Genomic DNA, 18,698 nt, shown 5'->3' with positions numbered 1-18,698 from the left:
GACCACGGAACCTTATTCTAACAAAACACTAATTACAATGACCACTTCCAGAAAGTGGGATTACCAGGCTAGATAAGATCCCAAGTAACAGGAACTATTTTTTTTAAAAGTTCAATCAATTTAAGTTTGAAAAAGATTTCATTATTTAAAAAATCTATTAACTTAGGCAGAATTGTGTAACAGATCGACTATAAAATCTTTTATTTTTAACTTAACCTGTTTAGGGGGCCAATATGACTTTGGCAAATTTGAATAACAGGACAAAATAATGTTATCCAAATTGAATAATTTATTGCTGGTCTGAGACTTGCCTTGTTTTACACTTAAGTAGAATTTACATTATTTCCACAGATAGCAGATAATCAATATCTAAAGGAATTTAAGAGTGACCTATTCAATAAGGCAATCATCTTGGTAGCAAACTTTTATTGAAATCTTACATAACTCAAGCTTTATAAAAAGCCAACATAATTGGAAATTGGGTTCTCCCTCTAAAGCCTTAAGTGTTCAAAGCTTGAAACGGTTAATTTAAAATTAAGCAAACAAATATAACAATGACAGAAACCTCTGCAGCAGATGCTGCTGAAATACTTAAAAAAAAAAAAATCTAAATGAGCTTAATCTTTACAAAAGTTATTTTAGCTCAAAAGCTATAAAATCAAAGTTATCTTAATTCTACAAAGGGAGAGGATCTTTGACTTCATGCCATTTCTTTAGAACCTCATCTTTTTCATCAAATTTGGCTACAAATCCAATTTTTGTATGCCCCTGTTTTCGGGAGACTCTTCTTGCAGAAGAGGCCAAGTACAAACGTGGAAGAGTAACTGCCTAAGCAAGTAGGAAAGTGTTCCATAATAGTGTGCAAAGAATGTAGAGTTCTGGGTTAATCTCTGGAACTCGATCTGGATCGTGACCTTGACTTTGAACGAGATCTAGAATGGGATCTTGAAGCTCTTTTTGGTGGAGGGGACACAGAACGGGCCTTTGAGGGTGGAGCAGGTAGGGGTGAATTGGAACGGCTCCTTGATCTGGATTTTGACTTTATATCACCTTTCCCATTTTCTTTGGGGGAACGAGATCGAGAACGAGACCTGCTTCGAGATTTCTCATATTCATCCTTCGATCTGCTCCGAGAGCGCGAACGGGAGCCTCGATCAGACTTAGGTTTAGATTTGCTTTTTGATCTAGATTTCCTGCCTTTTGAACGAGAACGCGATCGACCTTTGCTCCGAGACCTGGATCTAGACAATAAAAGCCAGATTTTTTTTCAGTACCTTGCCAAACACATAAGCACTCTATAAAGTATGTAATTCAGAAAAACACTCAAGGACACATTTACCGGGAGCGACTTTTTGAGATACTTCGAGATCTACTGCGGCTGCTCCTACGACTCCTACTTCGTGACCTTCTTCTAGACCGTGACCTGTAACAAGAAATATGACAATAAATCTTTATCTCAAGACATCCTGATGTGAATGTTTGTAAAATTTACGAAAAATAGACAAACCAACAAAAAAACCTTAATTGCTCCAATGATGCAACAAAAGAATCTAAGAACTGACCTAATTTAAATTAAGCAGCAATTGAAATACTGCTGTTTGAATTTTCCTTTATTTGTGGCAAATACTGTTTTCTCCCTTCTCCATATCCTTCAATAAATTACCTTGATCTGCTTCCAGAATAAGACCGCCTGTGGCTTGTTCGTGGTTTATCTTCAATTAGTCTAATATTTCTCCCATTGATTTCCGTACCATCCAGCTTATCCAAAGCACGCTTCATGTCAGAGTAGGAGCGAAACTCAATGACGCCTTCATTTGTGCGTTCTTTGTGAGCATCCGCATAGGTTACTTCACCTGCTTGTCTCATGAAATCCTAAAAAGAGCAACAACACTGGTCAGACTCAGAAATCTAAAGAAAAAACAACTATGCGTTAAATCCGATCCTCAGAAATAAAAGAGCAATACAAAACCCTACCTTTTAACCATTAGTCATATCTTTTTTATCTCACATTATAGCACTTACCTTTAAATCTTGCCAACTGCAACGACTAGAAAGATTTTCTACAATAAGCCTGAATTCTGTGCGTACAGGTGGTCCATATTTGTCTCTGCCAGAGGTTCTCCGACTGCTGTATCCACCTCCACCACCTTTATCACATGAAGAGAACAATTAGATGCTTTGTAGTGATAGGGATACATGTTTTTGAAAGTTAGTACAAACATATCAACTTTTATTTACTGGAGTAGGACTTTGCTACTATATTGCTAAACCTTTGATACAGTTGTGATTTGCCATAAATTAAATTAAGGGCAAGTCAAATAGACTAAATCCAACTAAACTCTCCTACATTCTGTTAGAAAGTGACTGCTCCTTTATTCAATTTACCTCGCTAAGTTTTATTTTACAGAACATTGTAAAATATAAAACTTAACTGATTACATGCATTTCTACATTTTACAAAAATGTTTACTAGTTACACTAAGTACTTACATCACAGTGTGAGGTTTTTGGTGGTGGTTTGGCCACAAAACACGCAAGGTAACAGTCACCTAGTTCAGATTAACCAGTTTTGTCTAACCCTTGGAATCCTCACCATCACCCTGCGTCTAATGGCAAAAGGCTGCTGTCGTCATGGCTTCCGGTAAGGTCAGCCAAAGGGTCATAGGGCAAGGGTCACACAATGTATGGAAAAGCCAAGGCCAATCAGGAAAGGCAGTCATCTTAGCCTCAGTGGACACAGCCTCAGCCCCATTGGTCACTTTCAAATTGAAACATCAAGGACTTGTTAAAAAGTTTGAATTCAACATGCAACAATTTCAACATCAAACATTTAACATAACCAAACTCCCCCCACCTCCTCCCAATAACATGCCCCAACTAGTTCAAATACAGCATAAAGCTCATTTAAATCTACTTTGTGGTAGACTACCACATTACTTCCAAAGCATATTTCCTTTGGCCCCCGCCAATTTGAATAACACTAAAATCTACTCTTAAAACCCCACCCCCTTTCCCGCCCTGACCCCACCTCCACCCCAGCCTGTCCCCAAACTTCTAGGCTAAATCATTCACATTCCCAGCTAATGCACTGACAGGTAAGTAAGGGGCATTCAACAAATAACAGCCATCCCTCACTTCCTCCGTAGGCAGAGCCCACGACAGTGCTGACAGGGGCCCAGCACGTCACCCCCTCCCAACTTAGCAACCCCGCCCCCAAACATCCAAACCCTGGCTAGGCAAAACCCACCACCCAATCCCCGCGCTCCGGCGTCCCGTGTCTTCACCGGGCAGGCGTGAAGGCAGCGGGCCCCGGGGACACCCGAGTCAAACGACCCCGGCCACCGCGCCTGCCCGGCAGGGAGGCCCCACCCCGCCCCCCCTAAGCCTGCGCCCGCCCCCCGGGGTCCCAAGGACGCGGAGCGCGCGGGGGTGGGACTCACTGCGGCTTCCGTAGCTGTAGCCGTCACGATCGCGGCGCGGGCCCCGGGCGTGCTCCACGATCACGCGCTCGCCGCAGAGCTCCTTGCCGTTCAGCTCGTAAACGGCGTCGTCGGCGTCGCGGGAGTCCTCGAACTCCACGAAGCCGTACCTGGGGGGCGGTGCGAGGGCGGGAGACCGGCGGGAATAGTTAGACCGGGGGCGCGCACGCACGCGCCCCCGCTCCCCCCGCGCGCTCCCGCAGCCCCGCGCCGCCGCCATCTTGGCGGCCCTGCCACGCGGCGCCGCGGCCTTGGCCGTCTCCTCCTTCCGACGGGCCCTGCCGCCGCAGGCCCGGGGCGCTGCGGACGGACGTGGGCACCCAGGCCCGACTCACCCATTTTTAAGGTCTATTTCGAGAAGGCGGCCATAGCCACTGAAAAAGCGCTGGATGTCCTTCTCCCGGACGTTGTAGCTCAGGCGTCCTATGTAGACGCGCGGCATGTCCGTGGCGGGCGAGGGGCCCGAGGGCTGGCTGTCGAACGGCGGACCGCAAGGCAGAAGCCGCGGTGCGGGTGCGGGGACGGCGAGAGCCCGGACACACACCTCCCACCGCAGCGGCGGCCGAGTCCAGCCACACAATGGTGCGCGCGCGCCTGGGCTACGCTATAAGGGCGCGCGGATGGGGGTGGGGCCCGGCGTGTGGCGTCAGCGCGCTGCACCTACCCTCCCGCGCTTTAACCCGGAGCGCTGGGCGCGATGGTGACTTGCGAGTTCTTCGCCCGCCAAGTTTCGGGGAAGTGAGGTTCTACCAGCTCATCGAATTTTCTCCACACATCCTTGTAAACGTCGTATTCCGTCTCCAGCCGCGGACTTGTTTTCTAATTTGTACTTAAAATAAAAAAACGAACCGTTCCTCTGTGTGATCTCTCCAGGACTGGCTCTAGGAGAATCCCTTTTTTCATTGGTTCTCGTGGTTGTCATCATAGGCCTCCGCGGTCTCTGATTGGTCCCGGGAAACGAGGCTCGAATTTTCTCCGCGGGTCGTTCGGCTCACGCTCGGCTGGTGGGGAAGGTGCTTTCGGACACAGTCGATTAGGTACCCTTTTCCACAGCTTCCGAGGTTTGCGCTCCGAGGTCGTGGGGACCCGGCCGGGCGCGCACGGCCCTGCTGGCTTCTATCCCTCTTGGTCTCACAGCCGTCATCGTGGTCTCACTTCACCGCCTCCCTGTACGTCCACCTCTCCTTCCATGGGTCTTTCTTGGAGCACTGGCACCTGGAGTCACCTATAGATTGAGGTGTATATGGCAGTCCCACGCTCGCTGTAATTGCCGACGAAAGGAGCAGGGCCAAGGCCTCTGGCCCAAGAAAGTTGAGCAAGACCTGGCAGTCCTGCCCCAGAGGTACGCTCATGTTCTCCCCACTGTGGAGAGTCCGTTGTCCCAACGCGATCCCTTCCCTCATTGGTTTGGAAGGCATCTTATCTATGTGGCAGAAACGCACATTTTGGAGTGTATCACTAGAGATGCCATTTAAAGCTGGAGAACTAGATGAAAACCACAGAGGAATAAGTTTAAGTGGAGAGCAGAAGACCCTGGAGTCCTCTGAAACTTCAGTTTAGGAAAAGGTGCTGGGAAGAAGTGACCAGAGAGGTGGGAAGAAGAGCTGGAGGGCATGGTGTCACACAAGCTGAGAGGAAATGGCATCACAGGGATAATACTGGCTGTTTAGGTATCTCCGTATATTCCAGCTCTTCGTGAGTGGGGCAGCCTTGATATTCTACAGGTTCTGTTGAAAGGGGGCGATTTTGCCCCCACCAGGGGACATGTGGCAAAGTCTGGGGGTCTGTTGGCTGTCACGACTAGGGGAAGGGGAGTGTTAATAACTGGCATCTGATGGTAGAGGCTACACTGTCTGTGCTTAAAGTTAGGTAAGTAAAATATATAGGTGGATCTTAAAAAGATTGTGTGTGTGGCATATAGTAATTAGGGAAAGAAGATTTAATGGGATAACATTTTTTTCCACTCATTGAATTGTCAATATTTTAAAGTTTGTTCAAAGTCATTGTTGGAGGGGAATTCCCTGGCTGTCCAGTGGTTAGGACTCCATGCTTTCACTGCCTTAGGGCCCAGGTTTGATCTCTGGTTGGGGAACTAAGATCCCACAAGCCACGCAAAAATTCATTGTTGGCAAGAGGTGAACCAGGAAATGCCACTCTGAACATTCCCTTTGGGAAGATAATGGGGTGGTACTTAGTAAGAAGCATATGGGGAGTGGGGTGTCACCTCCTCTCTCCTTTCAGTTCATTTGCCCAAAGAGAAAGATGCAGCTGACGTTGTCCTCCACACTCTCTCACCTCTCTTTCTCCAGAGCCCAGTGACTACTCTTTTTTTTTTTTTTTGGTCATGCAGCAGCATGCAGGATCTTAGTTCCCTGGCCAGGGATTGCAACCATGTCCCCTACAGTGGAAGCACGGAGTCCTAACTACTAGACGGCCAGGGAAGTACCACCCACTGACTACTCAACAAAAAATTTGAATTGCCCAAGAGGAAACAGTCTCAAATAGCATCATTGAAGGGAGTGTTGGGCCATCAGCTTTCTGTGGAGTCTTGCTGATAATCTAACTCACCTCTGCTGATATTTTGGAAGAACAACTCAAAGGAGAAATGATGGATGTACAGCATGTGGCGGTGTCTGAAGTGTCTATGAACATGGTGACAGATAAAGATCACTGCTCATTTGAAAGTTGTGGAGCGCTGACAGGAGTCTGTCAGAAAGAGTGGGAGAGGAGCCTCAATCTGATACAGAAGAGAGTTAATAACTTCAAATCCATAATTACCCAGATTGTAAAGTACAGTCTGGAGCAAGGCATAGTTGTGATTTTCAGTTCAGTGGGTATTCTTACTTTTGGAAACCAAAAGTACTTCCCAAGCTTTGAAGTGATGTAAGCTGGATTCTGATAGGCTGTCTTATGTTTGAAAAATTTATCATTCCAGAGGCTGTCAATTTGAATGGATTTGGGGAAACCATGGCAACTCCAGAGGGTGGAGTGCAATGACTGTGGCAAACTATGGCCCCAGGCCAAATCAGGCCTGCTTTCGGGTTTTGTAAATAAAGTTCTGTTAGAGCATCGCCACACCCTCTTACTTACCTAGTGTCTGCTGTTAAGCCACAACAGCCGTATTGAGTAGCAGAGACTGCCCGCAAAGCGTAAGATATACACTAGTTGGTTCTTCACAGAAAAAGTTTGCCTACCCCTGGTCCATGTTAGGGACTTGGAAAGATGCCTGTGGTATGTTGTTAAGTGAGAAAGGCTAGTTTTAATATATGCATGACCCTATTCTTTTTTGTTGTTGTTGTTGTACGCGGGCCTCTCACCGTTGTGGCCTCTCCCGTTGCGGAGCACAGGCTCCGGACGCGCAGGCTCAGCGGCCATGGCTCACGGGCCCAGCCGCTCCGCGGCATGTGGGATCTTCCCGGACCGGGGCACGAACCCGTGTTCCCTGCATCGGCAGGCGGACTCTCAACCACTGCGCCACCAGGGAAGCCCTGACCCTATTCTTATAAACAACAACAATCACCCCAAGCCTCAACCCTATATATGAACATATATGTGTGTAAGGGTTGGGTTTTGGTTGTCTTTGAGCATCCGTGGGGGTGAGTCCTACCCAGTCATGTCCCCGCTAATCCTCTCCTAGCATTCCTTACTCCTCCTCCCACTTGCTTCTTACTGTGCCTTGAATGTGCCAAGCACCCACCCATCACAGGGCCTTTGTCCTGACTGTCTCTCAGTATCTGGAGCTCTCTTTTCCAATGGTTTGTTCCCTCATTTCTGGTTTCTGCTCAAAATCACCTTATTACTCCTCTAACCACTCACTTGATTTTATTTTTTCCCAGTTTTATTGAGATAGTATTGACATATAATACATGTAAGTTTAAAATGTAAAATGTGATGATTTGATACATGTATATGTTGCAAAACGATTACCACAATAAGGTTAGTTAAGACCTAAATGTAAGGCCAGAAACTATCAAACTCTTAGAGGAAAACATAGGCAGAACACTCTAGGACATAAATCACAGCAAGATCCTTTTTGACCCACCTTCTAGAGAAATGGAAATAAAACCAAAAATAAATAAATGGGACCTAATGAAACTTCAAAGCTTTTGCACAGCAAAGGAAACCATAAACAAGACCAAAAGACAACCCTCAGAATGGGAGAAAATATTTGCAAATGAAGCAACTGACAAAGGATTAATCTCCAAAATTTATAAGCAGCTCATGCAGCTCAATAGAAAAAAAACAAACATCCCAATCCAAAAATGGGCAGAAGACCTAAATAGACATTTCTCCAAAGAAGATATACAGATTGCCAACAAACTCATGAAAGAATGCGCAACATCATTAATCATTAGAGAAATGCAAATCCAAACTACAATGAGATATCATCTCACACAGGTCAGAATGGCCATCATCAAAAAATCTAGAAACAATAAATGCTGGAGAGGGTGTGGAGAAAAGGGAACACTCTTGCACTGCTGGTGGGAATGTGAATTGGTACAGCCACTGTGGAGAACAGTATGGAGGTTCCTTAAAAAACTACAAATAGAACTACCATATGACCCAGCAATCCCACTACTGGGCATATACCCTGAGAAAACCATAATTCAAAAAGAGTCATGTACCAAAATGTTCATTGCAGCTGTATTTACAATAGCCAGGGGATGGAAGCAACCTAAGTGTCCACCATCAGATGAATGGATAAAGAAGATGTGGCACATATATACAATGGAATATTACTCAGCCATAAAAAGAAACGAAATTGAGTTATTTGTAGTGAGGTGGATGGACCTAGAATCTGTCATACAGAGTGAAGTAAGTCAGAAAGAGAGACAAATACTGTATGCTAACACATATATATGGAATCTAAGAAAATAAAATGTCATAAAGAACCTAGGGGTAAGACAGGAATAAAGACACAGACCTACTAGAGAATGGACTTGAGGACACGGGGAGGGGGAAGGGTAAGCTGGGACAAAGTGAGAGAGTGGCATGGACATATATACACTACCAAATGTAAAACAGATAGCTAGTGGGAAGCAGCCACATAACACAGGGAGATCAGCTCCGTGCTTTGTGACCACCTAGAGGAGTGGGATAGGGAGGGTGGGAGGGAGGGAGTTGCAAGAGGGAAGAGATATGGGGATATATGTATATGTATAACTGATTCACTTTGTTATAAAGCAGAAACTAACACACCATTGTAAAGCAATTATACTCCAATAAAGATGTTAAAAAAAAGATACAAACTTCTAGTTATAAGATAAGCACTAGGGATGTAATGCACAGCATAATGAATAGAGCTAACACTGCTGTGTGATATGTAGGAAAGTAGTTAAGACAGTAGATCCTGAGAGTTCTTATCACAAGGACAAAACATTTTTTTCCTTTTTTTCTTTTTCTTGTACCTTTATGAGGTGATGGATACTAAATAAACTTATTATAGTAATCATTTCACAATATATGTAAGCCAAAACATGATGTTGTACATCTTAAACTTCTACAGTGATGTATACCAATTATATCTCAATAAAACTGAGGACAAATGAAGTAAATTAAAAACAAACAAACAAAAAAATAAGGTTAGTTAACACCTCCATCCTCTCACATAGTGACAATTTTGGGGGAGTGTGTGTGGTGATAATTTTTAAAGTCTACTCTCTTAACAACTTTCAAGTTGTTAATACAGTATTGTTAATTATTAATTATAGTCACCATGCTGTATATGAGATTCCCCAGAACTTATTCATCTTAGAGCTGGGAGTTTGTAACGTATGACCTACATCTCCCAATTTCTCCCACTCCCCAGCCCCTGGCAACCAGTATTCTATTCTGTTTCTATAAGTTCGACTTTTTTGGATTCTGTGTATAAGTGTGAACACGCAGTATTTGTCTTTCTCTGTCTGACTTACTTGCCTTAGTATAATGCCCTCAGGGTCTACCTATGTTGTAGCAAAAGGCAGGGTTTCCTTCTTTTTTGTGGCTGAATAACATTCCACTGTGTGTGTGTATATATCACGTTCCTCACATTTTTTTTTTTTGGCCACACAGTGAGGCATGTAGGATCTTAGTTCCCCGACCAGGGATCAAACTTGCGCCCCTGCAGTGGAAGTGCGGAGTCTTAGCCACTGGACTGCCAGGGAAGTCCCTCCCCACATTTTCTTTTTTTTTTTTAAATTAATTAATTTATTTTATTTATTTTTGGCTGTGTTGGGTCTTCGTTTCTCTGCGACGGCTTTCTCTAGTTGCGGCGAGCGGGGGCCTCTCACCATCGCGGCCTCTCTTGTTGCGGAGCACAGGCTCCAGACGCGCAGGCTCAGTAGTTGTGGCTCACGGGCCTAGTTGCTCCGCGGCATGTGGGATCTTCCCAGACCAGGGCTCGAACCCGTGTCCCCTGCATTGGCAGGCAGATTCTCAACCACTGCGCCACCAGGGAAGCCCCCCTACGTTTTCTTTATCCATTCTTTCACTGATGAACACTTAAGTTGTTTCTATGTGTTGGCTACCATGAATAATGCTGCAGTGAACATGAGAGTACAGTTATCTCTTTGAGACAGCACTTTCATTTCTTTTGGATATACTGTATACCCAGAAGTGGAATTGCTGGATCATATAATAATTCTATTTTTAATTTTTTAAAGAACCTCCACATTGTTTCCATAGTGGCTGCACCAATTTACACTCCCACCTTCTCCCCGCATCCTCACTTTTTGATCATAGCCATTCCAACAGGTGTGAGGTATACGGTGATCACCCACTTTAAAACAGCATCCCTCCCTGTACTTTCTCACCCTGTTGTATTTTTCTTTATCAAACTTTCACCACATGACATGTATTTATTTACTCTCTCCCAACCCCCACTAGAGCATAAGTGTCATTAGCGCAGGGATGTCGTCTGTCTCTTCACTGCTGTATCCCCAGTATGGAGGAAAGTGCCAGGCCCACAGTAAGTGCTCAGCGTGGTAACTGTTCAGAGCCCAGGAAATGAGGCTGTCCATCCAGCAGGTACCTGCGCTGAAAGGCTTACTGGGACATGCTGGTGGGATGGAATCTTCCTCCTTCTGGCTCGTGCTCACCCACTCGTGTTGCCCATACACTCACCCCCTCTGAGGGCTGAGAGGTGTGCAGAGATGTCCACTCCAGGTCCCACACTTCCTCCACCCAAACTTATCTAGACAGAGGGTGGAAGGCTGGGGTGCCCATGGAGACGCCAGAATTCTCATACATTGTCAGTAGGGATGCAACTTAATACAGTTGCTTTGGAAGACTGGTTGGTAGGGTCCACTAAAGGGGAAAGCTGCTAGTGCTTACCCCAAGACCTAACAATCCCACACGCAACAGAACCATGTACATTTGCTCTCCTTAGGGAATGTGCTAGAAATTCATAGCAGCATAATGTGTAGCAGCCCCCAAATTGGAAATCACTCAGATGCCATCAACAGGAGAATGGACAAATTAGTTGTGGTTTATTCACACAGCAACAAGAAGGAATCACACCCATACACAGCAAAATCAGTGGCTCTCACAACGATGTAACCCTCTAAGCGAGATGCACGGGAATCCATACTCTATGATTCCATGTATATAAAACTGAAAAAAACAACCAAAACTAGGCCATGGTGTTAGAAGTTAGGACCGGAGTCTGGGGAGTGACTAGAGAGGAGGCTTCTGGCGTTCTGGTCATATTTTGTTTCTTGAGCTGGGTGCTAGTTACACAGTGTGCTGTGTTTGTGAGAATTCATTAATCTGTACGCTTATGATTTGTGCACCTTGCTATATGTGTGTGGTACTTCAATGGAAAATTTTAAAAAAAAGATAATCTCTCGCAAAGAAAATTGTAACTTACTTGACCTGGAGCCCTCTGGATCCTGCTGGGGACTAAAGGTCTACTGAGGACTTGATTCATAACTTTTGCCCATGAATGTTGATTTGAATCCATTAGTTGCTGTGTTTGCTTCCAAATGGTTTTCTGTAAGCTAAGCGCTCCTTGGCTGGGAAGATGTGGCTCTGTCGCCACCTGGTGGCTATTTGTTATTACAGTGGTAGATAAATTCCACCTGCTGCGTCCTCCACGCGTCTTGAAGCGCAGTGACAAGGTCTTTGAAGGTCCCTGAATCCAAATCTTCTAATTGTCAAGCCCTTACCCAGAGGTTTTCTGACCCTTACTTGAACACCTCCCCTGATGGAGAGTTCACTGCCTAACTGGGCAGCCGAGTCCATTCTTGGACATCTTGCACTGTGATTAAATTCTTTGTAGAAAGTAAAAAAGTTGCTGCCTTGAACTGTCTACCCACTGGTTCTGATTGTGCCTCCGAGGCTGTTCAATAACCACATCTGTTTCCCACACATAGGTCTTTCAGATATTTGGGGGCAGCACACAGACCCTCTCCCTGTTCATGCCCCCTCTTTTGGCTAAATGTCTACAGTTTCCACCAAATCTTTCCTGGAGCCTGTTTTCAAGTCCATTTGTCACCTTGGCTGCCAGCTGCTCGTGTGTTGAGACTCATCTGTGGTCCTCTTCAGGTGCGGCCCTAAGAGCCAAGCTCGCCCCCTTGGGCTTGTCTGGACGTGCCCATTGCTGCTGCCGCCATACTGTTCTATGGGCGAGTCAAGAGCTGTGGCCGCTGTTGGCATAGGTGGCGGCTGCTGTCTTATTCCTCACTCAGCCCTGCCTCTCTTGCTGTGCGGAACCAAATGGGGATTGAGAAGCTCCTGGAATAGCCCACTGTGGCAGAAAATGTTTGTATTGGGAATGGAAGCAGGCTAGGCAGCAGGATGGAAATCCAGTGCTCATAGGCAGGTGGACTCAGAATCATTGCTCCACTTTCTGGGGCAGCCGGGAGGCAGAAGTGCCGATGAGAAAGATCCAAGTTGGCCACGTGTCCGGTGAAGAACACGAGGCCGTGGAGGAAATCCGAAAAGAATGACTACAGAACCCACAGCAGACTTCAGCCAGCGCTGTGGGCTCCGAGCCTGTCAGAGTCCCATGAGAGGCAATGCTGGGTCCCCTCACAGATGTTCCCCGAGGCTGCTGCATGTAGGTTTCTGTTCTTTCACCTGGCACTGAGCTTGGCTTGCAGACATTTTACCCATCATTAGGTCCACATGCTGTTATTTGGAAAAATTTAAGCTGAAGCTGATTGCCTTGTCAGTGCTCATGCTTATCATTACAGCTCTTACCCTGGCAGCAAAAGCTGCATCGCATGGTGGCCCTCTAACGTCGTAGGGCAGAGAATTTGAGTGGAACATGCTGGAGAGCATCCAGGGGTGTGCCCAGTGCACGAAATCCACTTCCTAGCAGAGGGAGGGGAAGTAAGTCTTTTTAAAGGCATCTTGCATGGTCCCGGCACTCTGCGAGGCTCAGGGGACATAACCGGTGTGAAAACAGACCCAGTCAGGGCCTCCAAAAACTAGTCCCAAAGCAGTGATCCTTGGACATTGGCCAGCATGATTTCAAATCAAAGCTATGCAGGCTCCATCCCTCAGAGCTGGGGTCAGTGGGTATGGGGCAGAGCCTGGGAATCTGCATGTTTAACATCCTCCTGCGTGATTGTAAAGCAGATGGTCAAGTGACCATGCTCGGGAAATACTGGCCTGGGGTCTTACTATTCAAAGCGTGGTCTGTGGACCTCCCTCCCATCAGCATTCCCCGAGAGCGTGTTAGACAGGCAGAATCTCAGACCCCATCCCAGACCTACTGAATCATAACAGACATTTTAACAAGATTTCCGGGGGATTCGTGTGCACATTCAAGTTTGAGAAGCATTGCCAGTGCAAGGTGCAAGGGAGTTGTTCTTTTGACCCTACTTGTGTATTATTTTGATAAGAGGAAGAGTGTATTCATGCATTACTTGGTAATTAGAATAAATGAATGAAAATCTTTGCCCAAACTGGGAAAATCTTGTACATGAATGTTCACAGCAGCTCTGCCCATAATAGCTCCAAACTACAAACAGCCCAGGTGAATGGATAAACAGATTCACAAAATAGAATACTACTCAGCAGTAAAAAGGAACAATGTGGATTAATGCATTATACTATGTGGAAGGAGCCGGACTCAAATATCTACATGCTGTGTGAATTCACTTATATGATATTCTGGAAAAGGCAGAACTAAAGGGACAGGTTGTGGGGCCTGGTGTTTGGAGGGGACTGCAGAGGGGCAGGAAGGAACTTTCTGGAGTGAGGGAAATGTTCCATGTCATGACTGCGGTGGTGTGTACACAAACGTATGCATTTACCAAAACTCATTGAAATGGATGCTTAAAATGGGTGTATTTGTACGTAGATTATATATCAATAAAAATTATTTAAAAAAAAAAAAGACACGTAACAAGACCAAGACCATCAAGTGCTTCCTACCAACTGTACTGTGTCCAGAGAGCCTAGGTTAAGCCTCTCCCGGTTGCCCTGCACCCCACCCCCCATACCTGAGCTTCCTACTCACCCTGCCAAAAATGAGTACTGGACCTCCAGGCCTGAAGGGGGCGCTGTGTCCCGCAGTGTCTCACTGTAATAGTCCACGAGGGGACTTTCCTGGTGGCGCAGTGGTTGAGAATTCCGGGTTCGAGCCCTGGTCCGGGAAGATCCCAAATGCTGCGGAGTCCCCTGAGGACTCTGAGAGTCAGTGCAGAGCACACACCTCAGACTGGCGAAGAGAATGGCCTTTGCGCAACTGAGAGGTTTCGCAGCGGTACATCAGCTGGCCAGCCGTGTTGGAGGAGGGCTGCTTCCAGGAGCGTTCACTCCCTGCCACTTCCAGCTTGCTCAAGGGGCCAGCTGTCTCCTACAGCCAGAAATCAAGCCCTGGGGCAGAGAGGCACAGGTGTTGCCAGCACTGCAACCTTGACTGCGGAGGTGAGTGTTGAGAAGGCGAAGCAGCTAGCTCGGCATCTGCCACGGGCATGTCGACTTACCTCCCCTTGCAATTCCGTTTTCAAGGCATCTTCCCCTGATAAGAATGGATTGATGTACGGTTTCTTGTGAACTGATCTGGGCGCTTTTGTCATGCAGCACACTCCAGTCCCCCCCACCCCTTCCCTGCCTTCACCAGCTCCACCTTGACATGCCAACCCCAGTGGTTGTTGCTCTGCCTTTCTCATAAAAGTTTAATAATAAAACCAGTAGAAATAATTACTCGGGACCTCAGATTTTGGATACTAGCTGGAGAAAAGCATGATACAAGGCTGGAGACCAGATGGGCTTCAGCTGTAGGAGCAGCCTGGCAGATGTCTGGAGGTGGGGAAGGTGGAGGTCAGGGGACTGGCCCAGTGGTGCACTCCTGGTAGGGGTTGTGGGCTGTTTCAAGAGTGAATGTCAGTGTTTCAAAACTTTGGCCACCAATGTTTTGGATGTGACTTGGAGGAGTGCCTAGAAGGAAAGGGTGGAGGGCTTTGGAATTATCCAAATTTCACCTTTCTGGCAGTGTGCCAAGTCATCTTGTGCCTCTGAGCCTTATTCCTCATCTGTAAAATGGACATAACTATAGGATGAAGTTGTAGAGTTGAGTTGAGAAGTAGTTAAGATGGTGCATCTGCAGTGCACAGCCCAGTAGACCAGATGTCAGCAAATGTTTTCTGTAAAGGGTGAGGCAGTGCAGACTTTGGCTTTGTGGACTAAATCTCTGTTGCACCTACTCCCATCTGCCCTTCTGAGGCTCAAGCCCCCAGCGCTGACCCCTGGGGTAGGGAATGGGCAGAATGGGGAGGTTTTTATTTCTCTCTCTCAGAGGGAAGCAATGTTTCCTATTCACCTTTGTCCTCCTTTGGGCTCAGCATAGGGCCTGGTGCATAGTAGGTGCTCAGGAAAAACAGCATATGACACTGGGAAGAGAATGGTCTTTGGAGTCAAACAGACCTGGGTCCAAATCCTGTGATTAAGAAAGAAAAGAAAAAAATTAAAGAAATGTGTCAAAGAAAAACACATTTAACCACCCTTGTTAAAAAACGGGAAAGCAGACTCAATTCAGGGGGGAAAATTGAGATAGGTGTAGGGGCTACTGAAATGGGGTTTTGTGGTAGGGAGAGAGATTTAGCTCAACTCCAAATACAATAAGGAAAACAAGTAATTTATAGCCAAAGAGCATGGTGTGTCAGGTTGACAGATGGAAAATTATCAAGAGGAAACATCAGGAGTAAGGGGCGATTCTGGTTAAACCAACTGAAAAGGATTCTTGCTGAAGGCAGGCCAGGGTGATTTGTCATCACCTGGGGGATGGTAGAAGATGAGGAACCTGATCAAATATTGACTGTGATCAGATATCAAGGGTGGAGAACTCCAGTGAAACCAACTTAGCAGGATTCTTGCAAAAATTGTACATATTAGCAGAGATGGACACAGAAGCTTCGAAATCAGGCCCTAGCTGGGAAGAGAGTTCAGAGGTTGAAGTTTGGTCAAGGAGACATTCTTTGTCACCTAAGCTAACATACTTCCCTTCTCTGAGCCTCTTCATCTGTAAAATGGGCGTGATAATCCTACCTACTGCATAAGGTGGTTGCAAGTGTGAATGGAGATCATGGGAAAAAGCGTGGATGCTGAAAAAATTTTTCCTAAAAAGGAAGCATAAAGTCTCCACCTTCCATGATTTTTGACTCAACCCCTTAGGCCCCCTGGATTGCGGGTCATTTCTTGTCTTTAGTCTTCACCAGTAGCCCTCTCTGGCCGCTCTTGGGCTCTGTGGGTGGGTGGGAGATGGAACCATGGGAGAAGAGAGGTTGTCTGTAAAGAGGGTGAGGGGCAGAATCATGCTTCCTGTTATGAATTCAGGGCCAGGCTGGCCGTAACAGCAGACAATCAGTTTTTGCCCCAAGGGCTCAGTGTTGGCTATGAAAAATTAATGGCCAGGAAAGGTGTCTGCCAATTATTTTTCCACTCAAGGTGCAGAGATTACAGAAACACAGTGGAGCCCATCTCAGATCCAGGCCTCGCAGCGCTGGCTGGCAATTACCCCCCTACTGACTTTCCCTCCAGGAAGAGTGTGGAAGTCAGGGGTCTCTCTTTGGGGGCAGGCTCAGACTTCCAGGTATATGCAGAACATTCCATGATTCCGCAGAGAAGAGGGTAGGGGAAGAAAGGACACACGTGGATCTTGAAGCAGGCTCTGAGACGAGGATTTGAGTCCACGGATTTTATTTGGGAGGCGATCCTGGGAAACACCAGGAGGGAAGGGAAGTGAGGTGGGGAAGGGAAGGACAGAGCTTAGAGGTGTATTATCAAGCCAGTTACATTGTGGACAATGGAGCTTAATCTCACCTGGGGACTCTGGAAATGGTGTAGCATATACACTTCAAAATTACCCCATTGGAGGGTGAAGGAGTGGGGGTATTTACACTCTTGTGGATCATTGGTTGAGGGCTGCTGCAGGAGTGTTAATTACCCAGTGCTTCTGGCCTATTTCACTTGGTGGCCAAGACAGTCCTCAGGCAGGAAATGCAGGTGTTGGCAGCTGGCATGCCTTGAAATGGTAAGTCCTGGTGAATTCGAGCCAGGCATCCATAGAGACCTACTGTGGTCCAGGCACTTAACATCTGCCATCTCATTTAACCTCTACATATATCCAAGACTGAATCTTAGTTTACCTCCTCTTCTCAGTCCTACTCCTTAGGACTGGGACTAGGGTGAGGAGAGTGAGGCCTTCGTGCCAGGCTCAACATTTAAGGGGGCACCAAAAAACGTGGCCATCAAATAATCTTTTAACACAATATTTAAAAAAGAAGGCATGAAGGGGGTGGGTGGGATGAATTGGGAGACTGGGGTTGACATCTATACAGTAATATGTATAAAATAGATAGCCTGCTGTATAGCTCAGGGAACTCTACCTCACTTCACCATACAGTAGAAACTAACACAACATTGTAAAACAGCTATGCCCCAATTAAAAAAAAAAAAAAAAAGGAATCAATGCAAAAAAAATCCACAATGAAAAAGATATCAGAATTTTAAATCTAGACAGGATCAGTAACAGCGCCAAGCCATATTGAAGCCTGAGGCAAAGGAAAAATCAGTAGTACTGATCTTGTTCATCATGGATTTTTTTGGACATTCATTTTGATTTAAAAAATATTGCACTAGAACATTATTTGTCTTGATTACTGAGTTTTTTGGCATGCCCTTGTGTCTGGTGCCCGAGGCAGTACCTCATTCCTCTCACCTTTGTCTTGGTCCTGTTGCAGCCTTTTTGTCATCCCCATCTTGGTAGGTTGCACTCAGTCCGCTCAGGGGCTCAAGCCAGAAATCTGGGCTCCTCTGTGGCCCCTCTCCTTCCCCATTGCTCATCTTTCAATCCTACCTCCAAGCATCTCTCAAGTCCATCCTCCTTTCTCCGTCTCCTTTGCCACCACTTCTCCACAATGAGGCCCCCCTTTGTGGGCTCCCTTTGGCAGACAGGAACAGCTTCTGGGATTACCCTGTAGGCTCTGCTGTGCACTACAGCACTCACGTCCGTGTTTGCAGCAGACACAATAGCGCCTCTTTCTCTGCCCCTCTCATTTCCTTCCCTTCCCCAAGTCTTCCCACGTCTGTGTACGTCCTTACAATATGAAACATCTTATTCCCATAGCACTTGCAGAGGCTCTAATTTCTGTGACTAAATCCTGATGGCTACCCCACCTTTCTCCACCATCTTAGCTGCTCCAGGTGGGCGTGGGCGTATCCTGAGGCCCAGTCTCCTCTTAGAGCCTCAACAAAGCAAAACTCCCTCTGATCTGTCCTTATTCCCTTACCTACTGGGATTGCTAGTTTCTTACCTTCCCATTTTGGGGTGAGAGAGGTAGGGGCCCTGGGTCCTTGAGGCCCAGTCAATGTCTTTCTCCTATTCTCATTGTTTCCAAGTCTCCCTCCTTCCTTGGGTCCACCTCCAGCTCTAGAAGAGATCACCTTCTTCTCGTGGGGTGGGCACTTTCCTGACCTCTTTTCCTGAATCCCATCTCCTGATTGCTCATAATAAACTCCAGATTTAGGCTTTGCCCTTGACATGTAAAAGGAAGATTCTGGAATTAAGAAACTCTATTTTTTTTTTCCTCCCATGGCCAGATTTTTAGACTACCGTCTCTAGACAGACTCAAAGCCAAACTATGACCTCTTTATTTCAGGTGGTGTCTGCACTCCTTTTAAGGTAATAAATGTCTTTGATTGAATGGGGTGGGGGTGGGGTGGGCTGAAGGGACACATAACATCATGGTTCATGGGGATGCAAAATAGATGGATCCATTTGAGAGTCTC

The 18,698-nt window shown here is 46.4% G+C and overlaps 1 protein-coding gene across 1 annotated transcript; it reads right to left on the bottom strand.

Annotated features, from left to right (window-relative positions):
* Nucleotides 1–416: 416 nt before the first annotated feature.
* Nucleotides 417–3,921, bottom strand: SRSF6 (serine and arginine rich splicing factor 6; the record flags this gene model as incomplete). The annotated part of the gene is made up of 6 exons (XM_079719652.1): nucleotides 417–1,241; nucleotides 1,340–1,423; nucleotides 1,664–1,872; nucleotides 2,023–2,147; nucleotides 3,441–3,589; nucleotides 3,815–3,921. The coding sequence occupies 6 exons, from the start codon at nucleotides 3,919–3,921 to the stop codon at nucleotides 884–886; spliced, it is 1,032 nt and encodes a 343-aa protein (XP_079575778.1). The 3' UTR covers nucleotides 417–883.
* Between the last annotated feature and the right edge of the window lie 14,777 nt (nucleotides 3,922–18,698).

This window comes from Hyperoodon ampullatus, assembly GCF_949752795.1.
Source record: "Hyperoodon ampullatus genome assembly, chromosome: 14".
Taxonomy (NCBI): domain Eukaryota; kingdom Metazoa; phylum Chordata; class Mammalia; order Artiodactyla; family Ziphiidae; genus Hyperoodon; species Hyperoodon ampullatus.
Note: the sequence above shows the minus strand (reverse complement) of the source record. Positions and strands in the feature narration are given on the sequence as shown.